This window comes from Triticum urartu, chromosome 7A (genome assembly GCF_056163025.1).
Source record: "Triticum urartu cultivar PI428250 chromosome 7A, HENAU_Tu73, whole genome shotgun sequence".
Taxonomy (NCBI): Eukaryota; Viridiplantae; Streptophyta; class Magnoliopsida; order Poales; family Poaceae; genus Triticum; species Triticum urartu.
In genome coordinates this window covers 700,552,609-700,563,353 of record NC_141879.1, presented here as the reverse complement: position 1 = coordinate 700,563,353, position 10,745 = coordinate 700,552,609, and the positions used below count along the sequence as shown (strand labels likewise).

Below are 10,745 nucleotides of genomic sequence, written 5' to 3'. Positions count from 1 at the left end.
AATCGAATGGTGGTGAGCGCAATAACTTTTATTACGTTTCTATTTCTATACTTTGCTACTCACACGTGAAACCCATACGTAGGTATAGAGAGCGGGCCAGCTGGCGTGTACCTTTTAACGGAGAGTTAACGAACGATGATAGAGATGCACTCAAACTAACCAAAATACAAGTTGTTGGACCTATTTGTATCATTTTTCAAGTTTCTGTATGGATATGTACATCGGATGCAAGTTTATGTATCAAAAGTGTAATGAACTCTTAGTGAAAAGATACACATTAGAGATGAGTAGTTGAAAAGAAAATTCACGGTTAATATGACAATGTACGGTGGTATATGGCCGGTCCATCTCTAAATATTGCATGTCTTGTGTTCCATTCCGAAAGTCCTTCCTAATAATATAATTAATAGACTAAACAAAATGGTTTACAAAATACTATGATGCCTTTGATGACATAAATTTGCACTACAATAATTTCCTATGCTTATTTTCAATTGTATATAGTGTCAATGGTAAAGAAGCAAGAAAAATGTATGATTAATGGCTTAGAACATGGCCAAATAATTAATGAATTATATGCCAAATATGACAGATGCATAGTATGTCTAGCCGCGCAAATGCGCGGGTCACCCAACTAGTTTCTTAACATAATTGTTGTTGTCAATAGCAACTTGTAACAAGAAAATTAGTGAAGCCTTATCTTCACTCATCAAATAGCTAGACCGTTGGAAACCTAGAATGTCGAACCGACGCAGCTGACGAGGAGCCCGGGGAAAGAATGGTGTCCTCGGTGTTGCTCGAAGAAGAGCGAACGAAACCGCAGCCGGGGCCCGGGCCAGGGTCGTCGATGGAGAAATTGCCGTGCCCGGCGGACGACGCTGGATCTGGCCGTACGGCCATGTACATGTACGGCGAGAGCTGTGGCAGCCTCGCCTCTTCTGAATGCAGCACGTTCATGGCCTGCGCCACAGATGGCCGCTCGCTCCGGTCCGGAAGCGCGCACCAGAGGCCCACAACGAGCACCCGCACCATCCACCACTTGTCGTGGACACCCCTCAGCCGCGGGTCCGCCGCGTCAAGGATCTCGTCTCTGTTGTACATACTCCACACCCATTTGAGTAGCGAGAAGGTTTTCCCCGCGGTTTCAGTCACCGGCGGCCGGCCTGAGACGATTTCCAGGAGGACGACGCCAAAGCTGTACACGTCAGACTCGGTGCTGGGCCGGCGCGATTGACGAACTCCGGGTCGATGTAGCCGGCGGTGCCGAGCACACGTCAGACTCGGTGCTGGGCCGGCGCGATTGACGAACTCCGGGTCGATGTAGCCGGCGGTGCCGAGCACGGCCTTGGTGGTCTGCATTAACCCGGTGCCGTGGTCGACGAGCCGAGCCAACCTAAAGTCCCCAAGCTTGGTGTTGAGCGACGAGTCGAGCATGATGTTGCTGGGCTTGATGTCACCGTGCACGATGCACTGCTCCCACTCTCTATGGAGGTAGCGCAGTGCAGATCCCAAGCCGAGGATGATCTTGTACCTCTGTGGCCATGTTAGATACGTGCCGTCCTTGCTGTAGAGGTTCTTGTCGAGGCTGCTCTCCGCGACGAGCTCGTAGACAAGGAGGAGCCCCTTGCGGCTGTCGCACCAGCCCAGCAGCTGCACAAGGTTGCGATGCTTCAGTCTGCTGATGATCCTCACCTCTGCCTCAAACTCCCTCTGCCCCTGCGCCGATGACTCTGCCGACAGCATTTTTACAGCCACCGCCCGACTGTCGGCAGCGTGTTTGAGTGTGAGGTGACCCCCGTAAACGCCCCCGAAGCCGCCTCGTCCAGCTTCTTCTCCTCTGCGAAGTTGCTTGTCGCGGCAACCAGCTCGCGGTACGTGTACCGCCCGGGGCCGCCGGCAGCTACACCTCTCTCGAGGCCAGCTCTGTCGACAAACTGTTCTTGGCCATGCTCATTTGCTCTTATTTTCCTGTGTCGCCGCCATACCATAACCGCACATACCAAGAAAAAAAGTACAGGAACTAGTACAGATAGTAGGATTTTTACCAACTTTTTGTAGCTGTTGCTGGTTGGAAGATCTGGGAGAGTTGAACTGAATGACCATGACAGCACCTGCTGTAGCCCAGCCGCGGATAAGCCAGTCGCCGCGGAGAAGCCGACAGCGACCTCCTCCGGCAAAATTCTGCTCAGATCAACGGTTGCATTGACCCGGTACAAGGCATCACTGATGAGGAGATCAACGGCCAGCATCTTGGTGTCATTGTGGTACGTCACCGTGGCTTCCATAACAATGGACGAGGAGAGGTTCTTTCCCGGCGAGGTTGTAGTGTCCGTGGACGCCATGGAGTAGAGGGAGTTGACGTCTATGCCGACATGGTTCCCGTTGATATCATCATATATCGGATTGGAGTAAGTGTCGAACTCAACGGCCACGATCCGGCCGTCACCTATCCCGGTAGTGAAGTCCGTGAGGAGGCCGAGGTTGCGGCCGGAGCTGTTCTGCGGGATCGCCGTAGGGAAATGCCCGAGGAAGAAGGCCATCCCATCACCGTAGGGAAATGGAATGTTGTATGCACCAGGAGCAGGAGTAATTTGGAAGGAGAAGTTGGTGGTGAAACTAGCCATCTCGCCAGTGGAGCTGCTCCATAGCTGCACTTTGTGCGCGAACGTCGCCTGTCCGACGCTGTTCCGAATGTCGGGAAATTGACGTGCATTTTTTGTGAGCTCAAGCGTGGGTGCACTGATGGATGCGTCGCCGGCGGTGATGATAGACGAGAAGGCGCTGGGGTCGGAGAAGTTGAGGTTGAAGGCGAGTGAGAAGGTCCGGCACGGCGCATAGTAGAGCCATAGCAACACCAAGACTAGGGCAGTGGTAGGACTGGACGACGGCAAGAACACATCGATTGAGCTTGGTGGTTGTTGGGGAGGATGAAGCTTGAGCATGACCATAAAATAGGTGAGAGATATCTATGTGCTCATCGACCTCACATTTCACACCCACTACCGGGTCCAACTTTGGACTAGAAAAAAGCAAGTGGGATGTGCCCACTTCGTTGCCACGGTCAAATATGAACTTGACTCCATGAGAAAGTAGGAACTTGTGTATATGCGTTAAGCTCAGTATTTTCTATGCATCTTGAGAATACTACAATTTTCCTAATTACTGCAATTTTAATTACAGTGAGCTGTTTGGCTATAACGAAAAACTGTATTATTAATACAAGCGGCAATGCTACACGTACAAACAGTTTACCTGCTTTTACAGGTGGGTTAGTTTTTATTGGTCAACAAGTGAGCGGGACGGTCCACCCCCTGAAAATAGGGGGGGGGGGGGGAGGGAGAGGTTTGTGATTGGTTGTTAGATGGAAAGTGCTTGTAAAAGCTTGTAAATCTTTGTATGTCTAGCATTTTTGTAATACGAGCAATGCTACACCTACGAAAAGGTTTTTACGTACCTTAAGTATGGGGTGATTTGGCTGTCTTTGATTGGACATTAGTGGAGGCTGGTGCCCACCCTGAGAATGAGGGGGGGTGTGTTTAGTTAGATGGAATGGAAGTTTATGTAAGTCACGTAACAGCCGTACGTAGGTCTAGCATTTTCGTATTAATACTATAGTTTTTGCAAAGGACTGTGCTAACTTCCACACGTACTGAAGTTAAGTAACAGATCCGCATGATTCCTCCCTAGCTTGCATGCACGCATTAGCTTCATCTTATATTCTTTCTTTTTTCTGTGAGCTACTAATCATATACATGCAGAAAAAATAAAATTGATGATACCATCAAAGATTCTTTCCAATGCGAAAATTTAAAATATTTTGTAGCTCAAACTGTTGGTCCGATTGAAAAATTGTTTTCACATAAAATATTCGTCGTGACGAGACCTTCGAAACTAGATCCCATGTTGGTATGTTTTGATGATATTTTTTTCGAGTCAAAAGTTACCACGCGTGTGCTACACGAGTTATCATGCGGTTGTATATAAGTTATCATGTTATTTATACAAAAATTACTAGGACATAAAAGATAGTTCTTGTAACTTTCTCTTCACATGCACATGGATACATACCTTAAAAGGGAAAAATGGATGCATTCTCGATTCTACATATTTCAAAACATTAGAATGTGTTATAGGTTAAAGCGTCTGTCTGATCAAAAAATCGTTTTTCACATAAAAAATCAGTTACGATGAGACTTACCAAACTATATCCCATGTTGATATGTTCTGATGACTTTTTCTATGAAAATAGTTACCAGGCCTGGGCTAAGTAAGTTATCAGCTCGGATGTGTGTCTATTATCATGTTATTTACACATGAGTTACCGTGATACATTTTCAACAACTATTTTTTCCGGGACAAATTTACCGCGGTGTTTGTGCGCGAGTTACCATGTTATTTATGCATAAGTTATCAAAGTTATGTTTTCAAACAACTTCCTCCCCCAAGGTCAAAGTTATCATGGTGTTCGTACATGAGTTATCAAGTCGATGGTACGTATATTATCGTGACATTTGTATGGAAGTCATCGGGAGGGGTATGTTTTCAAACTACTTTCTCCCCTCCCACCACCCCGGATCAAAGTTGTCATGGTATTTATGCATATGTTATCGCGTATAAGGTGCGTACAGTTTCAAGCTATTTACATGAAAGTTCCCAGGGTTTTTTTGAACACCTTCCCACATCCCACACCCGTTGCCAAAGTTACTAAGACCACGGTACAAAAGTTGTCAGGTTTGTAGTGTGTGAGTTACCGAGGGGGTATATTTCATCAACCCCCTACCCCCCCCCCCCCCCCCCCGCCCCTCGTCGCCAAAGTTACAAGGACTGGGGTACATAAGTTATCATGTCTGCAACGTGTGAGTTACCGTGGGTATATTTCATCACCACCCCCTTCCTCCCCCGCCCCCCAAAGCTACTAGGACCGAGGCACATAAGGTATCAGGTCCACAACTTGTGAGTTATCATGCTATTCACACAAAAGCTACTGGGCGTATATTTCATCAAGCCACCACCCCCCCCCCCCCTCGGTCGCCAAAGTTACCAGGACTGGGGTCATAAGTTATCATGGCTGCGACTGTGAGTGCACATAAGTTATCAAGTCTGCAATGTGTGAGTTATCATGCTATTAACACAAAAGTTACCGGGGGGATATTTAATCAACCCCCATTCCCCATGCCAAAAGTTATCAGGACTACGATACATAAGTTATTAGGTTTGTGATTTGTGAGTCACCAACTTAACATGCTATTCAGATAAAAGTTACCACGGGGATATTTTATCACCCCCCCCCCCCCCGGCGTCAAAGTTACCAGGACCGGGGTACATAAGTTCTAGTTATCAGGTATGCGATGTGTGAGTTACCGTGCTATTAGGCTTTGCTAACTTCCGATCGTTCCGCTTTTAGTAAACGGATCCGAACGACATGCAGTCAAACAATGCGTATATTACCAATGTATTTACACATAAATTATCGGGGTATGTTATCAACATTTTTTCATTGGATCAAAGTTACCGCGGTGTTTGTACAAACTTATAAGGTCTACGGTGCATAAATTAGCATGTTATATGCACAAAAGTTACTGGAAGGTGTGTTATCGGGTCTGCAATGTGTAAGTTAGCATGTTATTTACACATAAGTTTCTCAGATCAAAGTTACCACGACGTCTGTAAGTCAATTAAGAGGCATGAGGTGCATAAATTGCCGTGCTATTTACACACAAATTACCGAGGGTGTGTTTCAACAAAAAAATCCCACGTGAAAAATCATGTACATATGAGTTTGTCATTTACGTGTACCTATTTTATAGCCAGAAGGGTCAATGAAAACCTAGGTTGATGAGATCTTTTTTAAAAGTTTGTATTTTAAATGATGTACACAAAGTACCTATACCTAGTCAAAAGAGAGAATTAGTCAAGCTGATCGCGATCCTGGAACGTCATCTAGTAGGCTCAAATCCCACTAGCTGTTTTTTTCCTTTTCTTTTTCACTCGCATGTAGTATTCATACAAGGTCAAATCAAGTACTTGGATTAAATAAGACACAAACGAATCGTTGGCGGGGTGGTTATTGAACTCGTGTTGGGGCAAAAGCGGCCATGGTTAGAATCCTATGATGGCTATTTAATTTTGCAAACGAGGAGATGTGTTTTGTTCCCTGACGATGGAATCCACACGGGACGTGCGATCGATATCTGACCGCTCTGAGATCGTACGCGCTTGTTGCTAAAATACAGTCGACTGTAACTTAGCTTTACCGTTTTGCAAAACCGCAGTATTTCCTCTCTCTAAACAAAAGAACCACTGACCTTTTTGAAAAAAACTGAGCAGGTGAGAAACAGCCCTCTCGTTATTTTCTTCCCCGCTCATAAGCTGCCGCTGCTCTCTCGTCCCTGGAATTCGTCTCCATCCGCTGGGAGCTAGTCATATGTTCGAATAAATGCCTCAGAGAAGCCACCGCCTGCCAGATCTGATGCAAGACATTGAGCTTGGCCATGTAGTTCCAGTTGACGCGCTGCTTATGGTGCCCCTCGACGTTGACGGAAAACAAGGTCAAGCCGTTCCGCCCACGTGCAGCTCCGCCGTGTGATGTGCCGGCGGCTTGTTCCCGAGTGTCAGGTTCTAGCTCCACATGCAGCTCCTGGTGTCCCTCAGTGGTATCACGGAAAAGGCCGAGGAGTTCGTCGTGTTGCAGTAGTTTGGCTGCCTCACCGTGCTTTGTGCATGGCCGTTTTAGTTTAGCCGTGGCCTTTGTGCATGGCCGTTGAGTTTGCAACGGCTCGCTAGCTAAGGATAAAACAGCTAGCTAGCTAATTTACTTTGCTTTATACAGCAGTAGCCAAACACCTCCAAAGTATTCCTGATACTTCAAAATCGTGGGATATATTGAAACTGTGGTATTTTAAACCTATTGGCTGAAATACTGTAGTTTTTCAATACTTTGCTATCAAACATAAAGTATTGAAAAACTGCAGTATTTTAACACGTGGTTATAGGATACCACGGTTTTACATATCAACGTATTTTGAAGTATCAATCATACGAAGAAGCTGTTTGACTAACATAATGGGCATCGATGTAAAAATGCTGGCTAGCCGTTAGCTGTAGCAAACACACGCGTTCTTTTAAACCAGCCACTGTTGCATGCAAACAGTAGTTGACTAGTTCACCAACGGAGTCCCTACTTCTGTCCAGCTTACCATGCCGATTTTTAATCGTGTACTGGACTAGGAGCCAGCCTAACTCTTTTATTATTATTACTAGTAATCGTGCACGTGTTGACTAATAGAGCCAAATTAAAATTATTAAAAGCATAAGAACTTGAGAGCATAAAATCTGTCCACTCATTGGAAAATAAATTCATACATGACATCAAGGACATCTAAGGCTAAGGACAAATTCTAGAAAGTCCAGTACTTACAGGTAGTAATCTCATCTCGTCTTGCTTTTTGGAGAAAGTTAGTTTCTGAAGTGTGTTGTCGCTGAATGATCATAAACAACATCATCTGCAATACTCTAGTACAACCTAAGTTGATTTATTCTTTTCAATCTAGGAACTAAGTGTTTTGTCATCGTGGTTGCACAAGGATTGGTGCAAAGAAAGGACCAAGGGGACTTTTTCTTTCGGCCGGCCAAAAGGGCATGGTCTTGCTTGTTATGTTTCAAAATTGACTATTGATATACAAATATATCCTTGATAATCCAAATATGAAACAAACAACTTTTTGATTGAATTGTTCATCACACGAGCTAGGATTAACCCTGGAGCCTCATACAACGAAACAGATACAAGTTGGATAGCTGATCTAGCCAATAAAAGAGAACCATCAACTAACAAAAACAAATAAATACACCAAAAGGTAGCCAGCATTGACTTATGTCTTGGATTTGGTCCTGAAAGAGATATGCCCATGCGTGATGACCATAATTTTGCACCAAGTTAGGACAATCTGATGCTATGATCACCTTCTTGTACTGACCTTACTTAAAGACTACTCCTTGTATATCTATCCATTTACTAATGCCTAGTCTAGAATTTCAGACATGAAACCTGTCAAATGCCTAAATATACATTTCTTTGTTCAATCAGATATCCAATCAAGAACCAGTGAACTGAATTTTGTGTTGTCATGGTAGCAAATCATTCAACGAAATGCTTACGAGCACACATATGAGAGATAATTAAGAATTAAAGAATAAAGCACCAAAGTACTCCCTCCAATTCATGCAGAATTCTAATTCTTGTGAGGAGTTCAAATTTGAACTAAAACCACGGCAAGAATTATGTAAAGGACAGAGTAGAGATGTATTATCCTCCCATCTATAGCAACAAGAGCCAAAATCAACGATGTTATACACCCCTCTTCAATGTTTGGAAGTTGACATACTCCCCTTATGTTTGGCATTCGTTTTGGAAACATCATACTTTAATATACAACTTCACATTGTGTAAGTTATATGTGCACCAAGATAGAGATAAAAAAGATGTATGCTAGATTTGTAACAAACCATTCACCTTTAGTTATAATTTGACAAACATTTAGTACATATGATTAACTTGCTTGAAGAAAAGCTTGCAAATTTAAGACCTGCTACTGCTATCCACTCTTTCTTCTCTTCACATAGACAAAATTCATTTCAGAAACATGAAACATCTTTATAAGGATGTAGACATTAGTATCAAAATCCTGCAGATCAAATTCTATAGAAATCCTAAACATATTCTATAGCGAACATATGCTGCAACACAACACTGACTAATCTAAAGACCAATGTTGGCATACAAGATGGGTCTAGCTCTCTAAAATTTTCAACGTCAACCTCTCAGCAACTAAAATTATTATTGCTCTGTTAAGGTGGACACCATATTTCTCATGTACTTTTTTATTCAGAATTTCTACATATTGTTATTCATAAGTCATTATCCAGAATTCCTACTTACTTTTATTAATAAGTAAAGATAACAAACAATGTTGTTTATTTGTTATTAATAAATAAAGATAAGAGTCATGTGCACACTGCAAATATAACAAAACTAATGCATTAAGACAATGTATGGGACATACCAATATTTCAAGTCTTGTAAGACCACAAGAAGAGAGCAATCAGTCCGAGATTGATACTTCGTCAGAAGCAGCGGGGAGATTGGCAATATTTCAATGTATATACTGCAGACTGTACTGCCAAGCAAGCAAAGAAAAAAGCAGAGTTTGAAGTTCAGATCCTTTCAGTACTTTCAGATCCCTAAAAACCTTATTAAGCTTAGTATTTACAAATGCATTTATTTTGAAGAGCAAAACCTTTCTGAATATCCTTTTGCTTCTCCCTCGCGCACTCAGATCCAATATCCTCTCCTCCTACCACAAGGAAAAGTCAGTAGGACTTGCGAAGTGCAGAACTACATATAACATTTTAACCCTGAGCTATAGTATAGTATCTTGTATGTATAAACACTGAATTGTTGAACCGAATTTCGTTGCAACTAATCTCACAAATTTACAACTCATCATCATCAATCCAAAAACAGAACACACATGCTCTCGAATTAAGGCTGTAACTGAATCAACTTAAAAAGAGTACACATAAAAAATTGTTTAGTTCTGCTGTCACTCAACTAAAAAGCTCATATGGCTTCTACATACCTCAGGATCTCTTCTCCACGCACATCGTCCGCAAGTTGCGTTCCATAATGTGTATGCGGTCCGGGCCACCGTTCTTCTCCTCGACGACCCTAATCAGATCTAAGAATATGCGTACATTGATTTTAACACCAACTTGACAACGATATGCCTACAAATAAAAAGAAAACTGATCAAAATCATCACCTGATTAAACATCCAACTGAAGGCAACAGCAACAGTGCACTCATTCTTGGAAGCACTACTATTTCAATCCAAGTTATACACCTTATCCATTGTCTTTATTACAGATGAAAAGTTAATCCTCCTTTCTTTATTTGGGAAGATTTCTCCATTAGAGAAAAACTTTACGTGACTATTTAGAAGGGTTTCAAACCAGACACTTCCAGATCGCTGTGATGAGATAATTGCAAAAAACTGAGCATTTACTAACAAAGTATATACAACAAAAAAGGTTAAAGAAAATAGTACAAAGATAGAACAGTACACCTACTGTACTTAGTAGACAATACAAAGAAAAGCACACAGAGAGAGTGAGAGAGAGTGATTAGAGGAGCAACTGAACATGTGAAGCATCGAGGAGTTGCTGCACGTGGGTGTATAGGTGTTGGACGTAGGGAATGGGGGAGAATAAGAAGGATTCAGGGGGTGGCGGGACTCACCTGCGACGCCATCCCGGGTGAAGTAGCCGATGAAGTGGACAGCCAGCAGCGCCTTCTCCAGCTTTGGGTCCGGCTGAGGAGAGGAGCCACCGCCAGGTCTGATGCGCACGGATCTCATTGGACGACTTCCCGACAGCGACGGTGTTGCAGGCGAGATCAAATTAAACATTTCCCGGTTGCCGAGGTCCTTGGGAGGCGAGGATGAGGTAGGACGGCGCGGCGGTCCAGGCGGACGGCACGGCGGACGGCGCGGCGGACCAGGCGGACAGCGCGGCGGCGGACCAGGCGGACGGCGCGGCGGCGGTCGAGGCGGACGGCGCGGCGAACGCGACCCGGTCGGCGCGGGCTGTGTCCTGGCGGCGCGGCGGTCCGGGCGGATGGAGCGCGGACGGCGCGGTCCAGGCGGACGGCGCGGCGGACCAGGCAGACGGCGCGGCGGACCAGGCGG

General features: G+C 44.4%; 2 protein-coding genes and 1 long non-coding RNA gene across 4 annotated transcripts; all 3 read right to left on the bottom strand.

Moving 5' to 3' along the window:
* Positions 1-717: 717 nt before the first annotated feature.
* Positions 718-1,543, bottom strand: LOC147961769 (putative kinase CHARK). The gene has a single exon (XM_087535315.1). The coding sequence runs from the start codon at positions 1,432-1,434 to the stop codon at positions 718-720; it is 717 nt and encodes a 238-aa protein (XP_087391441.1). The 5' UTR covers positions 1,435-1,543.
* Positions 1,544-1,704: 161 nt separating this feature from the next.
* Positions 1,705-2,942, bottom strand: LOC125529945 (anti-H(O) lectin-like). The gene has a single exon (XM_087533934.1). The coding sequence runs from the start codon at positions 2,940-2,942 to the stop codon at positions 1,746-1,748; it is 1,197 nt and encodes a 398-aa protein (XP_087390060.1). The 3' UTR covers positions 1,705-1,745.
* Positions 2,943-7,550: 4,608 nt separating this feature from the next.
* LOC147961768 (uncharacterized) lies at positions 7,551-10,482 on the bottom strand. Of its 2 annotated transcripts, none has more exons than XR_015610903.1 (5): positions 10,298-10,482; positions 9,639-9,786; positions 9,297-9,353; positions 9,063-9,176; positions 7,551-7,890 (listed from the first exon to the last, which is right to left on the bottom strand). It is a non-coding gene; the product is annotated as an uncharacterized LOC147961768 (long non-coding RNA). The 2 variants fall into 2 exon arrangements; XR_015610902.1 differs by having other exon boundaries at positions 7,552-7,890; positions 9,063-9,171; positions 10,298-10,481.
* Positions 10,483-10,745: the final 263 nt, after the last annotated feature.

Excerpts from the sequence above, each read along its gene's own strand:
- LOC147961769 (XM_087535315.1), bottom strand. The coding sequence starts at position 1,434 with ATGCTCGACTCGTCGCTCAACACCAAGCTTGGGGACTTTAGGTTGGCT.
- LOC125529945 (XM_087533934.1), bottom strand. The coding sequence starts at position 2,942 with ATGCTCAAGCTTCATCCTCCCCAACAACCACCAAGCTCAATCGATGTG.